This window comes from Maylandia zebra, linkage group LG23, assembly GCF_041146795.1.
Source record: "Maylandia zebra isolate NMK-2024a linkage group LG23, Mzebra_GT3a, whole genome shotgun sequence".
NCBI classification, from domain to species: Eukaryota; Metazoa; Chordata; class Actinopteri; order Cichliformes; family Cichlidae; genus Maylandia; species Maylandia zebra.
This window is the reverse complement of record NC_135188.1, coordinates 41,056,472-41,072,661: the sequence shown is the minus strand read 5'-3', so window position 1 is coordinate 41,072,661 and position 16,190 is coordinate 41,056,472. Positions and strand designations below refer to the sequence as shown.

General features: G+C 42.2%; 1 protein-coding gene across 3 annotated transcripts in view; it reads right to left on the bottom strand.

Annotated features, from left to right (window-relative positions):
• The window catches only part of LOC101478303 (putative ribonuclease ZC3H12C), a 22,230-nt gene extending 6,040 nt beyond the window's left edge, over window positions 1-16,190 (bottom strand). Inside the window, exons 1-5 of one of the 3 annotated variants that reach the window (XM_004573594.3) lie at window positions 15,998-16,190; window positions 1,117-1,988; window positions 860-999; window positions 441-675; window positions 56-162 (exon numbers count right to left, since the gene is read on the bottom strand). In XM_004573594.3, the coding sequence (XP_004573651.2) occupies window positions 56-162; window positions 441-675; window positions 860-999; window positions 1,117-1,919 (1,285 nt within the window). In that variant the 5' untranslated portion in view covers window positions 1,920-1,988; window positions 15,998-16,190. Of the gene's footprint in view, window positions 1-55; window positions 163-440; window positions 676-859; window positions 1,000-1,116; window positions 1,989-9,890; window positions 10,210-15,997 lie in introns of those variants that run through there. The other 2 variants (XM_004573592.3, XM_004573593.3) reach the window with 2 other exon arrangements.

Sequence of the window (16,190 nt, the reverse complement as noted above, 5' to 3'; positions counted from 1 at the left end):
CACAAAATGTTTCATGTGCGTTATTTCGACGTGTATTTCGTGACTTTCTTCTCACCGTATGGACAAGGCTGCTTCTTCTGCTCAGGCATGACGGGCCTTTTTCTCAGGAAGTTGTCTAAGCTCGGGCCGTGACGACCAAGAGGGTCATCTGGCGGCATGAATCTGCGAGATTAGAAAGGATGAGAGCATTAATTCGCTATTAGAGGAAATACGATGGTGTCCATCCACATTCTTTAAAACTGCTTCACCAGCTTCGAGTGTGGAAGCTTTAAAGGAGGCACACAGAATATAATTGATTCCCCACGTATAGCAAAGTGAAAAATGCCTTCTTTACAGCAGAGTGTGAGATTTTATTTGCAAATAAACTTTATTTATTTAAACATCACTCTGATTCAAAGATAAGAGTTATGAATGTCCTCATAACATCCTCCCCTACTCACTTATCATTGACAAAGGAATACATGAGAAGCCTCTCATCTATGAACTTCTTCCACTCGGGCTTCTCGTTAGCCAGGTCTCTGTAGTTGTCGTTGGAGACGATAATGCCGTCTGACTCATAGGCCAGCTTGACAATGAAGCGGTCGTCATAGCAGACCACGCGTCGACCTTGGACACGCCGTGAAGGCGTGAACACCAGGATTTTTTCCTTCTCTAGGCGACGTAAGATGTCCTGATCTGTGAAGGAAAGGATTATAGTAAGGCTGGGGGGAAATGCAGTGCTAGAAAACCATTATTACCTATTTTGGATCTTTAGCCCTGTGAGTTCCTGCTGATGTGTTCGGGGCCTATCACCCCACGACCTTAAGGTGGATAAGCAGTTAAGAAAATGGATGTTAGTTAAACCGCGTCTTCTACTGACCTGTTATAGGGGCATCGGGTCGGGACTGCTCTTTCCGCCACGCAGGCACAAAAACTGTGATGTCTTGATGGCCGCGCTCGAGGAACCAATCTACAGCCAGCTGGATGCCCTGACAGGAAAACACTTCCTTGTTGCCATGGCTGTGAAAACGGTGAAAAGGTAAAAGACAGCGTAAATAAACATTTATGATTTTAATGTGTTTCTTTACAGCAGTTTCCACTGACAAACATATACACATATATAATAATAGAGCTCACCTCATGGCTACATTGCTGCCATCTATCACGACTGGCCGCAGGTTGTCCTGGTCACACAAAGAGTCTGAATGACAGGGTGAGTCTGGCCTCTGGCCTTCCAGCAAATCAGAACATCCACAGGAGGATGAGGAAGATGAAGAGGATGAGGTAGAGGCTAATAATCCAGCCGGCTGCTCACTGTCTGACTTGGTGCCCAGCTTGACCAGCTCTCCCAGTATGTCATTGATTAGGGTGTCAGGGCCGAGCTTAGACAGCACCAGTCGCACCGTCTCCTCGGAGTAGCCGAGTTTGAGGGCAAACTCGAGCTTAGCCTGGTACTCTTTCCCACCAGCCTCATAGCCAGGCTCTGAAGCAGACAGACTGGGTGGAGGTTCAGGCAGGTGCTCGGATGGGGAGCCGAGTGTGGACTGGGCATGGGCGTCACATTCAAGCTCTGCTAGAAGTTCAGATGGGGGCTCGGGAGGGCCTTCGGTGCCTAAGTCCACACACTGGGTCCGGCAGAGGGGCTGGTGGGTGTTCTTACTGTGAGTCGACCCTCCGTCTCCTCCGTCCGAGTCGGTACCCGGAGCGAGGGTGGAGCTGGAGGTCAACGCTGACTCGCCCTCTGCGTCGAACCCACTGTTTTCCTCTAGGACGGTCAGTGGAGGGGAGCCAGCGGTGCTCTCCCCCTGCTCCTCCATAGCAGGGGGCCCGTCAGCGCCGCCAGCCTGCCGGTCACCCCCCGCTACGTGTAGATACTCCAAATCCAGCCCCAGGTCGAGGATATGGCCTGAACCTGCCTCCACATGGTCCTTCTGACCCATGGGTCTGTCACAGACATCCAGCACACTGGGCTGACTGCTGCCCACTCACAAAACTTGACTCATTGGTGCCTAAAGGAAGAAAGGTGGAGCGAGTGAGTAAACTGTAGATAAAAGATGGATTTAGCTGTCAAACCGTGCCCAATGTAGTCAAATCCCGGCTCCTGGATTTGACTACATTTGACTGGCGTTGGTTCATATTTTTAATTTTATAGTCTGCATGATTGTCAGACGACTCCATGCAGCTAAGATAAACTAACATAAGCAAACCCACTTTGGAAGCTGACTGAAACTAAGGGAATTAAAAAAATGAAGACAAAGTAAATAAAATAATAATAATAATACTAACGTCTAATAACTCGACGCGATGGCACAAAGGCCAACAGGGAAATTGGGTAAATCCCTACTTAAACGTATACGTGGATGAAAACCCTGGCTGAAAAGTGTAGCATTTGCTACCACAGCAGTTCCTCTGAAATTCCAGGGAGAAATCATTTGCAAAAAAGAGAATTTGCATCCAGGCTGTGTGATAATGATAATCTAAAGTCCACACTGACTGTCATTTTATGGAAATCTGATTTTACACCTAGAATTTGCGGCTAACAGTGTTGGATCCATCTGTTCTGCCCAAAAACAAAAAAAGAAAAAAAACAATCTGACTGGCTGCGCGGTCAGGCACAGGCTGGCAGACACAAAGAGCTGATGGGGCCTCTATCCCTAATTAATGGACTCCCGCGTTTTTTCATGTCTGGCCCAGTGTGTGTGTGTTTTTTAATAGCACCACGCCACAGCACATTAATCTATTGGGGGGGCAGAGGGTGAACTAGGGCGGTTGGACTATTCTCCCTCCTCATTCTACCTGGTAATTAAGGCCCATATGCTTCTTCCCACTGGGGTCACTCGTTAAAACACTGAAGGCTATGAAGTCAATCGGGGCGTTGTATTCGAGCATCAGGTCTGAGGTTAGACTAGTCTGATCTGTAATAAAGGTTTAATAAAGGTTTAGAGGTTTGTAATAAAGGAAAAGTTTCGACTAATCCTGAGGTGAAATCTGTGGGGAAATTCCACAAGGGCAAAAATGCTTTTAGAAGTGAAAAATGAACTTTTTGAAGTCTTGAAGTCTTATTTGGGACAAAGTTGGCTTTTTATTTGTTTATTTTAATAGATTTGACCCTAAATATGCAGCTTGATGTATTCTGACTGGACTCTACTTTGAAGTTTAAAATCTTCGCACCTACAAAATTGAAAAATTTTCCAAGCCAGAACACAATCCTGACGACAAGCAGGGCAGAGCAAATGATGAAAATGGGGAAGTGACTTAAAGCTGTTGGTAGAACGGGGAGGATCGGTTAGACAAGGGGTGGAGTGAGTGTGCATTTTATGAAAAAGGGCTGCCTAGCAACGTGGCTGAGCTACTGTTGCTAAGCTACAGCTGTTGAAAGCATTCTCCCATCCAAATGCCAAGACAGAGGCTGCAGCGTTCAGCCGGCGACCCGCCTTAATTCACACATGTTACAAAAAGGTCTGCTGCAGGAGGGGGCAGAGGGGTTTACGTGTGCCTCACTGGTAACCCACCAAGACAACAATAGACCCGCAGCACTGATTAGGACTGGGACCTTGGCATTAGCTGCTGTGGGTGTTGATGGTGCCCTGTGATGCACACACAAACACACTAACGACCCAAGGTGACTCATAATGCCGTGGAGAGAGTGGGACTGAGTTTGCAGCTCATCAGCTACACTGATAATCTTCTCTCAGGCTTAACAATCAGCTAATCTAAAGCGCGAGCATCACATCAGCACTGCATAACTTCAGACAGTCTGGTCAGCCACGCCAACACTAACAGATCCAGCTAAAGCGAAACTGTGAATGACAGCAGCAGAATAACAACAATATTAGAAAATATTCAACAGTTGACTGTGTCGCTACAAGAAAAATATGAGTACTCTAAAAAGATCTCACAGCGGACAGTTTGGAGTCGATAAAGGCATTTGGAATAGATTTATCGGGCTTGGGCTCTAGCAGTCCACCTAAGTTTTTACTGTTGAAGTCTCTTTTTTTCATTATTAGTGTGAATGCTTGAAAAGCATTCACAGTATTGTTCTTCTAATCTTTATTCTATTTTATTATTATTCTGTATTCCGTACGTTTTTTGTAATCTATCTCCTTCAAAACCGTTCAACTTAGAAAAACCATTCAAACACCGTTAGATTCCTATTCTTTTGGACAACATTGCTTCTATTTTTCTCATTTTTAACATTTATATTTTTAATTTTATTCAACTTTTTTCAACAAAAATTTATAATGTATTTCAATGGGGAGACCCTTCAAATTCTCATTCAACTTCCTCCTCTTTAAACTGTATCTACTTCCACATACATTGACATAGAGCCACCATTCAAACTTTAAAACGAAGACAAGACATTCAACTATTCAACTTGTATTTATCTTTTCAATATCTATTATACTTTTTCTTCAGTTCCAGTTTAAGTTTCATGATGTTTTTTCACCCGTTTCAAAGTTTATAATGGGTGTGTATGGGACGGAATGTTGGGGCTAGAGTGAGACAGCTCAACTGCTAGAGTGAGAGGAGCAAAAAAATTAATCTTAAAATCTTTTTTAAAACTGCTGCTGTGTCCGCAGCGTTTGCTCTACAGGTATGATTTTACCCTCAAAACGTAGCCATCGCTGTCCTCTTTCATCCAATGTGTTTACTATTGTCCTAGGTGTTATGGTTCTTTCGTAAATGTCACCAATGCACAGCCTCCTCCCTCCAACTCTTCCATAGACTCTAATGTTAAAATGGCTCAGAAGGTTCGTTTGAAAATCAGAAGAGCATGGTGTCTTTCCACTGTCACCACGTCCATATAATAAACTCCACAGGCATGAAAACTGAGAATTCAGTAGACTAGACATTGCTGTCGCTCACAGTGAAAGAATTTTGTCAATACGACTTTTACTTTTCATTTGGGAACGATTTGTTTCGGCCTGACTTTTCTGTTCATTTTAAGCAGCAAAAGTGAGGCGCATGTCTGTGTACGTGTGTATGGAGCCATTGGGTGCGGTCACTATAGCAACCAGGCTCACACCTGCCTGCTTAACGAGCTCTGCCTGCCACTGTACCAAGATTCATCTTAAGCACTTCTCTTTCAACTGCTGCTGTGTCCACAGTGTTACAGCCATCATTTTACCCTCAAAACGTCGCCATTATTGTTCTCTTTCCAACACCGTATCTTTCAAAGCTCAGGCATTTAAACTTTTTAAACTGTGTGGATCAAAGTGGAGGGATCACATTTGAGTCATTCAGTGATTCAAAGAATATGACCTTTTAATATTCATTCAGATGTTTTCTGACTCTAAATGTTCTTTTCTCATTTCTTAGGGTTTTCTAATTTACATTTAAAACATTTTCAGTTTTTTTCCAACTCCTTCTTCTGTGTAACCTTCAGCTTTTAGCAGTTCAGCACCTTTGTTTTCAGGTTAAATTCGTTTTTTTTTTTTTGTTTTTTTTTTAATCTCATTCAATATTTTTAACTCAAAATTCAGCAATTAATTCATTTCAGTGCATACATTCAGATTCAAGCATTCACACTGCAGTTTCTTCAGAAAATGCACTTTCTAGTTATTATATTTTATTTTTCCGTACGTTTTTTGAAAGCCTACTCCTTCAAAACCGTTCAACTTAGAAAAACCATTCAAACATCGTTAGATTCCTATTATTTTGGACAACACTGCTTCTATTTTTCTCATTTTTAACATTTATATTTTTAATTTTATTCAACTTTATTCAACAAAAATTTCCCATGTATTTCAATGGGGAGACCCTTCAAATTCTCATTCAACTTACTCATTTTTAAACTCTTACTACTTCCACATACGTTCACATAGAGCCACCATTCAAACTTTAAAACGAAGACAAGACATTCAACTATTCAACTTGTATTTATCTTTTCAATATCTATTATACTTTTTCTTCAGTTCCAGTTTAAGTTTCATGATGTTTTTTCACCCGTTTCAGAGTTTATAATGGGTGTGTATGGGACGGAATGTTGGGGCTAGAGTGAGGCAGCTCAACTGCTAGAGTGAGAGGAGCAAAAAAATTAATCTTAAAATCTTTTTTAAAACTGCTGCTGTGTCCGCAGCGTTTGCTCTACAGGTATGATTTTACCCTCAAAACGTAGCCATGGCTGTCCTCTTTCATCCAATGTGTTTACTATTGTACTAGGTGTTATGGTTCTTTCATAAATGTCACCAATGCACAGCCTCCTCCCTCCAACTCTTCCATAGACTCTAATGTTAAAATGGCTCAGAAGGTTTGTTTGAAAATCAGAAGAGCATGGTGTCTTTCCACTGTCACCACGTCCATATAATAAACTCCACAGGCATCAAAACTGAGAATTAGGTAGACTAGAAGCTGCTGTCGCTCACGGTGAAAGAATTTTGTCAATACAACTTTTACTTTTCATTTGGGAACGATTTGTTTCGGCCTGACTTTTCTGTTCATTTTAAGCAGCAAAAGTGAGGCGCATGTCTGTGTACGTGTGTATGGAGCCATTGGGTGCGGTCACTATAGCAACCAGGCTCACACCTGCCTGCTTAACGAGCTCTGCCTGCCACTGTACCAAGATTCATCTTAAGCACTTCTCTTTCAACTGCTGCTGTGTCCACAGTGTTACAGCCATCATTTTACCCTCAAATTGTCGCCATTATTGTTCTCTTTCCAACACCGTATCTTTCAAAGCTCAGGCATTTAAACTTTTTAAACTGTGTGGATCAAAGTGGAGGGATCACATTTGAGTCATTCAGTGATTCAAAGAATATGACCTTTTAATATTCATTCAGATGTTTTCTGACTCTAAATGTTCTTTTCTCATTTCTTAGGGTTTTCTAATTTACATTTAAAACATTTTCAGTTTTTTTCCAACTCCTTCTTCTGTGTAACCTTCAGCTTTTAGCAGTTCAGCACCTTTGTTTTCAGGTTAAATTCGTTTTTTTTTTTGTTTTTTGTTTTTAATCTCATTCAATATTTTTAACTCAAAATTCAGCAATTAATTCATTTCAGTGCATACATTCAGATTCAAGCATTCACACTGCAGTTTCTTCAGAAAATGCACTTTCTAGTTTACCACTATTATATCTCCATATGAATCAAAAGCTGACAAATAATTCATAGCCTTAAAGAGGGTAATCAAGAGCAATCAATATATTTAATAGTCTATCTACAGATATCTGCAGAGGTTAGGAAATCCTCAGCCCATACAGATAATAACAGTTTAGTGGATAGCTGATATTTTACATTTGTTCATTTTGTTGTTGCAGTTTAATTTCTTTCACCCTTCTGGATCAGAGAAACAAATAATTCTTGGTTCTAATAAACAACTGAACAGCTATAAAAGGTCTCCTGGTCTTCGTCATATTATTGTGCAAAGTAGTGTTTGCCTCAGTGTAAAATTGATATGACACAACAGATAAATACCATCCTATTTTATACAGTTTTCAGGTATCAGACAATGTTCTCCGTACTGAAAGCTTTCTGGTTACTGCTCGACTGTAATCCAAGTTCTACTAAACAATCACATCTGGTAGTTCTTGTGGCCATTTGGAAACAATGACCAGTGATCAGAACACAGATATCCACCACCTACACCAGTAGCCCTGAATCACTGGCTCCCCAGAGGATAAGCCAGCAGGCCAGCTGATGGGCTCCCACACTGCATATAGTGCGACAGCTGATAAATAAAGCTCCACCCGGTAGTTTCAGCTGCTCCCTTATTTACCAAGCTGTCATCACACCAAATGGGTGGATCCACGTGTTTGATTTTACAGCGGATGCCCTTGCACCTATCCGGGCTTGGGACCGGCACACTACCAGTACACTAGCTTGTGATGGGTTTGCTGATCGATATCAGGTCAATACAGATCTATCTGCTGATATTTTTTAATATACATAGATGCAGTAATTACACGTAAAAAGGAAAAATTATGGCATTATTGGATATTAATTTTGCAGAAAAGCCAGTAACTCACAAGATTTACTCAGTGGTCATGATATTCTGCTACATGCGCTGCAGACAGATCTGAGGTAGAGACAGCGCCGCTCTGTTGGGCAAACTATGTGATGACAGAATTTCTGAACTATTTCAAAATTATATTTCAGGAAAAAAAAAAAAAAAAAAAACTATATCAGTGCATATTGGATAACACTTTCTTGTCTTCCTACTTGAGCCTGGTTTTGATGGAGGTTTCTTCCTGTTAAAAGGGAGTTCTTCCTTCCCACTGTCGCCGAGTGCTTGCTCATAAGCAGTCATTTGACTTTTTTCTCTTTATAACTGTAGCGCCTTAAGGCAACTGTTGTTGAGGTTTGACACCATATAAATAAAATTAAGTAGAACTTGTAATTGAATGCTGATACATCTGAGGCCAGTCAAAACTGCCTGTTAATATCAATTGACTGACATGTTGGTTTGGATCTGCTAATAATCTTCATTAGTAGTTACTGTGATTATATCTATGATTAATCAATTGAGCAATTTGCCTACAGGTTGAAAGAAAACCATGGCGAATAAGGTCTGAAAAAAAACTGCTTTGTCACAGTCCAAGATTACATATTTAAAACATTTTGTATGAAAAATCAGTCCAAGGCCCAAAGATATTAACTGCTGAGATAACTCTGGATCTTTTAGTTCTGTTAAGTTTCTTTGCTTTCACAACCTCTTTACCCTCATTTGATCTTTTTCACAATCTGGATAAATCTAATCATAATCCCGTAGTTTGAGCTGCTTAACATCAAAAACCTGAACAGTCACGATGAAAGCCTGTAAGTCTTTTCATAGCTAGGGTTTTAAAAGTCTTCTTGTGTGGCAGAGCTCTGCAGACGAATGCATGTGAAATCGGGTCCAGCTTTAACGGCCCAAAGACATCGTGGCATCTCCAAACCTCCAGGGTGAGCGAGTGCATCTTTCAAACATCAGCTCACACACACACACACACACACACACACACACACACACACACACACACACACACACACACACACACACACACACACACACACACCACTGCTGGCTTTGATAGAACCAGTAATGAATATGTAACACAGTCCTTGCAGCGCTTTGTGCAAGTGCGTGCAGCGGATTGGGGGGGTTCCATTTTGAAAGGCGGTCTGAGAGGGGGCACAGGACTACGGGGGGTGGGGGGTAGACCCCTGTGTCTGCAGCACAGTGCAAAAGTTACTGTAAAAAGTGTGCATGCATTAGTGCATCTAGGTGGCGCACTAGACTTTACCCACCAGCAACAAGGCAACAGATGTCTGCTGAGCGCGGTATCTGCAATGGGTATCCCCCACCCATTGCACAAAACAGACACACACACACACTTTCTCTCTCTAAGGGCAGCACCTTATAGAAAACTTTCTGAAAACTTTTTTGTTTTATCCACTAATGTGACACTAATATATATTTTTAACCAGCATCACAGGAAGCCCATCCCTCCTGCATCAAGTTTCATATCAACACATATCACACAAATCTGAACAACTGCAGTGACGGCAGAAGTGAGCAAAGTTTAGGCAGGTGCTACAGTACTAAAAATTCTTATCCTGCACACCAAGAATCTTTTTAAAAATACTCTTGTGGTAAAAAGTCACTAATGGGTTCTGCAAGTTGCATCCATTTTCAGCAATATTTCACAAGCAACAAAGAAAGTAGGCTCCATATTTTCCTCTTTAATCTGAATTTGCCCTTGTGAATTATAAATGACTCGAACCTTTCTGAAAACTTAAAGGAGTCTAGGTTACTCCCTGTATGCCAGCATCAGTTTTTTTGATGATCCTGCAGCGCAGCGGAAGCCTAGTGAGGCTCGAGAGGAGCAACCTGTCATACAAAAGCCAATATTTCTATTTTATAGCAAGCAGAAGATAAATTTCAGTATAAAAGTCAGGTTATAATAGAGAGGAGGGAACTCCATCACACTCACCAGACCAATAAAGTGCAACAAACAATGAAGAGAGGAAATGTGATTAGCTCATTTCAACATCTTTAAATCCTTGAAAAGCCGATTAAAAAACGCTGCAGGTGAAACTGAGAAAGAACCAATCCCAAAGTTCGAACAGCAACAACATCCAAGATCGATTTCTTCTTTCTTCTAGAGCATCCAGCTCCAGCCTCACGCCTCTGTCTTCCAGAGCTGTGTGTGTGTCTTTTTCCCCCCTCTGAAGAAGCAGGCAAGTTGGACAATGAGTGGCAGAACAGATGGACCCAACAATGTCAGCCATTCCCTCGTTTAGAGTGGCTGCTTCTAACCAATCGGAGAAGCAGCAGCCCTACAATGAGGTGCAGAGGCAAGAGGCGGGGGAGGAGGGGAGTGGCTGTGGGCAGATGTCTGCAACACCCAGTTTCCCCAAGGCACGCGTACTCGACGTGCACCGGCACACACACACGCACGCTAACTCACACACTCCACGGCCTGAAAGGGCTTCCCCTGTGTGGCCGATGAATCAACGAGGGGTGGGAGGCTGAACAATGGAGCTACACAATGGGAGGCTGGGGAGGGCAGCTGCAGTGTGAGGCCTGGTGCTATTACGGCCCCGGGCAGCAATGGAGAACACCTGGCTACAGAGCGCCACAGTCACTCTCCTCTCTTTGTCTCGAGCTGTGGGGAGGGTGGCGGTGGTGGTGACAGGAGGGGTTTCAACTGAAAGAAAAGCTGAAGGCTGGCTGAAAGACTGCTGTGGCCTTTAAGAGAGTGCAAGAGGAAAGAGAAGAGTGTGGCTGCGCTGAAAGAGAAAAAAAGACAAGTGTGTGGGGGGCGAGAGACATCAAAAAGTTTTATGTCCCAGTGAGTATGAGGAGGGGACCTGCTCAGCATTGTTGTGGCACACTTAAGGCCGATGACTCAGGAGCACAAATCTTTGCCTTTTTGTCTTTTATATGATTATGTAGCACGTGTAGAGGATCCCATTTGTTAAAGAAAAGCAACATACTTCAACACCCAAAATGACACAAGAACTTGCCTACGTTTTCTTGTACACTGGTATAAATGTATTTCAATTTCAGTTATATAGCATCAAATTCAACAAGTCAATCAACAGTTGCTTCAAGCCACTTTATATTGTAAGGTAAAGACCCTACATTTAAATACTGAACAACAAAAAAAGCTTATCTCATACACGCCCATCCCGAAATAACGTTAGCCAAACAAACTCATCTCAACCGAAAAACCATCCAACGCTGGATACACTTAACTTGAAAAAGCTGCTACTTAATACACACTAATAGTAGTAAATAAGACAGAAACCTCCATGTATCTACAAATCTTAAATTAACGAATTAAATTATTATTTTTTTTAAACCAAATCAATGGCTACCTTTAGTTGTTTTAAATTTTTAAAAAAGGAAATATTGACAAAGTTTAACTTTGTGAGAAAAAGTGATAAATCGCAATAAAGTTTATCAATATCGCAAAAAATCCCAATAATATTGTATCAGTGTCTGATGAGTCCCACCTCTATCAAACAGGCAGAATGAAGAGCAGAGAACAATACACTGTAGTCTAGTACCATGCACTTGAATATGGATACCCAGCTGACCAAAGTGACACACAGACTGGACAGAGGTGAAAGTGGCAGATGCTTATAACAACAGTGTAAATTAATATGCCAAATATGCCAAAGATGAACATGGTGCAGCTTAATATGCGAGCTGTTTATCTAGGACACTTTTTTTTAAAAAATTGAATCAAATGACTCTTCATCCGAGCCAAGTAGCGCAACTCAAATCCCACAGCTGATCCCTGTGTATTAAAATTATGAAATAAAAGTAAGGTGGACACACACAGTTGCTCCTTCACCTCCAAATCCGAAGCTTTTGTCTCCATTTTCTGCAGACTCTATAGCAACTGCATGTTTTTGTTGCTCCTCAGGGACTCTGACATTGTCTAACTGCACATAATCAGGTACTGCTGTAACATGAGTGCTGCATGGCACCAAAGCAAGCCAGGGGGAAAAAAAAAAAAAATCAAACGTCTCAGTGTCACTATTGATCTTTTTTTTTTTGTCCCCTCTGGTCACCAACACAGAGTACTGACAGCAAAATAAATAAATAAATAACACTGTCGATATGTAATACCGTGGGAGGTGACAAGGCATGTCCACTAGTCATGTCAACCTAATAGAGACAGCCAGTGGTTTGGGTTTCACAGAAACTTTTAAGTATTTTTCTTAAAACGACTTACAACGGCCAAGACCGAGCATAAATGATTAAATAAATTACTGCACGAGACAAATGTTAAATATGAAATGAAAATACGGTTGTGATTTATGTGACTGAAAAAAAAAATACTGATATTCTGCAGCACAAAATTTATGTGACACTAATGACTCATATTAGTGATTAAGAAGAGGGCCAATGTTTAAAAAAAAAAAAAAAAAAGTTGTTAAAACAGCACTTGGGGGGATAGATTAGGGAGCAGGTGAACATTCATTATCCAAATTCAGTTTAGCAGCAGGTGTAGTGGGGTGTTCCCAACATGCAAGGAAAGACTGACCCAGGAAACCTGAGGGACGTGGGTGATCCCTGCCATCTGAAAAGCTACTGCAGCACTAGTTTTTGAATAAGATAGGAAGAGTCAGAACAGTGCACCTGGATCGTTTATGGGAAAACAGGAATTCTAGCATTCATGAGAAGGCCGTCGCTTGGGTGAGCTGCAAAAACAACTTCCAGGACTTAAAGGATGTGCTACTCACATGTTGCCTCCTGACAGGACACCTTTATAGGTCTTAGTGGTTAAGAATTGTTTTGCTAGCTTAATGGGAACTTACATAAAGCCTGCCTGGTTTTATTCAAGATCTGTGCTCCAAAACAGCAAATATTTCACACTTTTGCATCAAAAATAACAAAATCAACTGCACTTTACAATCAAAGTAGTTGTATAATTGGCTATAATTGGTACGCTGGTATAAAATTAATACGTAATCATTGCAGGTTTAATTGAATTATTTGCAGTGTTCACTTTGGATTCTTCGTAGGGGCCAACACAGCACTCGGGCTAATGAGCAGCCAAGCTGCAGCAGCCACACCCGTGGAAACTGAGTACGATCCAGAGGACAACGCATCTGCCAACGGAAAAATTAATTTAGAGAGATAAGGCTGAAATATCCAGCTGCATTTATCTTGGCAGCAACAAGTAGCAGCATGTATTTAGAGGCAACAGAAAGCGGTGTGGTGTCGGTGTGTGTGCTCAGCCAATTTGCCAACTAAAATAAGTGTTCCCCCAGCTTTAGTGGGCTCAACAAGAAAACAAATGCCTGATTAAATAAGAATATGCTCCTAGTCAGCTCTCAGAGTCAGACGAGGGTGCTGAGGAGAGATGCATACAACAGCTGACCGACTGCACAGCTCCCAAATGCTCTAACAGAGACAGGAGGAGCTCTCTGTGGGGGCCATCTGTCCTTACAAACAGGTGTGCACTGCTCCCAACAACTGCAGCAGCAGCAGGACGAACGCTGAGAACCCAGCACAACAGAGCTGAGCTGCAGCAGGAGGCTTCTTCCTGTGCCAGAAATTAATTCTTGCCGGGTTTGGTCCAACCTGCTCTAGTCTTACTTCCTTATTGATAAGACTTGCAAACTATCGGGCGACGAGTCAGGGACTATTTTAATAACCACTTTAGTCATGAAAAAGTAAAATGCCTCTGGCTTTGCATGAGACACATCCCACATTTGACTGAGGTGCAATAAACAAAGTTCTCAAAACAAGCAGAAATCCAGCGATGTTCAATTCACTGTCACTTAAAAACAATAAAAAGTAAGCGATTAATCTTCTATTGTGTTTGGAAAAATGACAAATGGGGAGAAAGAAGGTGCAGTGCATCACTGTGGTCCACTTTTCCTATCCAACCGAGGTTCAGGCAACAGAAGGAGACCTTTTGCTCCTTGTAACCTCTTTCTGACCTCTGCACATCCACTCAGCACTGCCAGCACCACCAGCAGTACAGAGTAAGTTCAGGATATCATGGCAAAAGTCATCACCTCTGTGTGTGTGTGTGTGTGTGTGTGTGTGTGTGTGTGTGTGTGTGTGTGTGTGTGTGTGTGTGTGTGTGTGTGTGTGTTTCAAATGAATACCACAGAAAAGTGAACAGAGGAAGTCTTTGTGGTAGTGATGGGTCGTTCGCGAACGAAATGGCTCTTAGAGCCGGCTCTTTGACGTGAACGACGCGAGCCGGCTCCTTATCGCGAGCCGTCACGTGGGTTTTGTTTTTTTTTTTCTTTCTCTCAGCCTCTCTCTCGCACTTTTTTTCCGCTTCACTCTGCACGCGAGCCTTGTGCTTTATGCTGGGCAGAGGGGGGAGGGGCGGTAGTTACACTCAGTAGCACAGAAACAGAGCCAGAGAGAGAGAGAAAGAGAGGCAGGGACAACAACATTAGAAAGGTATAGTAATCATCCACAACTATTTTCAGTTGCAGATGATAAAGGATTGAGAAAGTTTATTCATGCAGGTCCATATGACAGAGAATATGCATGTTCTTTTAGTTTTCATATTATAATTTATATTTAATTGTGTTGTGGTTTGCAGTGTTTTGTGTTCTTTTCACTTTAAATTTGTGAAAGGAAAAAGCTGAAAATTTAAATAGTTAAAACTTGAAATGTGAATAGTTGATTTTTGTATTATATGATTTATTTATTACATTTTATGTGGAGTGAATAAATAAAAGTATATTTACGGTGGCCCCTAGAGACAAAGCACATACAAACTTCAAATCACGTACGAACTCTGAAGCATGTACAAACTCCAAAACACGTAAAAACACGTACAAACTCCAAAACACGTAAAAAACACGTACAAACTCCGAAGCACGTAAAAACTCAGAAGCACATAAAAACTCAAAACACGTACAAAAGACAACAGAAGTGCTCCAGGATGCTGGGCGCAGTGTTGAGCCTTTGTTATCTTGTGGCTACACAAGCCAGCAAGTACCAACGACCGGATTTGGTGTGTGGTAATAACAGGTAAATGAACTTTTTTTTAAATTATTTGAATATATATATGAGTGCCTGTGTATAAATACACAAACAATACACACATGCTTTCAATTGTGTAATTTAAGTGATCTAGTAGCTCGGCTTTGGAAGTTCAGTTCATGCTAGAAATGTGTTTTGGAGTTTGTACGTGTTTTGTCTCTAGGGGCCACCGCATATATTTATATATAAACATATATAAATAAAACCACTTGTTTTTATGTTAGTAATTCCTTTTGTGCATAATTTTATATTATTGTTAATAATAAATTAATTAAAGCAACAAAACAACCTGAAGAGCCGGTTCGGAGCCGAAAGAGCCGGCTCTTTTTAGTGAGCCGAACCGAAAGAGCCGGGTCTCTAAAAAGAGCCGGAAATCCCATCACTACTTTGTGGAGTCAGAGGGCCAAACATCACTGCTGAAGCTGCAGTATTTTCCAAAAAGCAGCTAATTACCTTTCCTCTTAAACTGTGACATGTGTAGCAGCATGCACGAGGATGTTATTTGATACAGAATAGCCTTTAAACGTGACAGGGACACACTTTGAGTTTGGAAACAGGGGTGATGGTGAGAAGAAAGCAAAGTGGGCTCACTAAATAAAAGCCCCACGGGGTGTGGACAGACAGCTGTTGGGCTCGTGCCTACACCACGCCCCCCACCCCCATCCCCATCCAAAGGCTCAAAGCCTGGACTGCTACTGGTCCGACCCCTTCGCTGAACCACTATAACCAGTGTTCAGCACAGCTGTCAGTTTGCGGAGACAGGTGGGAGGGAGAGACAAGAGCGCCTCTTCTCCCTCCTGAATTCCCCAGAGAGCAGACTTGTGCTTCACTCAGGCCTTCTTCACCCCAAAACTGCCTTAATGCTAATTTCAAAAACACGCATCAGCTCCATTTTCAGCCTAAAAGGCGCGAAACCCCACAGCAGCACCCATCCCGTTGTCAGCCTGTTGAAGAGGATACAGTCAACAAACTATATTATGGATGTTTGGGAGCGCGCATGGGGCGTGCACGGTCACCGCAAACCAACACCGTCACGACCTCCCTGCAGCTCTCACCCACACCAACCTGCGGCTGCTCCGGCTAACGAGTCCGCCCTGAGGACGCTGTTGGCGGGTTCTCACCTGGTCAGAGCCGCCGCTGGAGCCGCACGACAAGCTTGGCGTTAAAACGCGCCCATCTTCATCACATACTGGCGACGCAAAACATCCGGCCGGACTGCAGCGTGACCCAGCCAAACTGCGTCAGGCTGAAGAGAGCA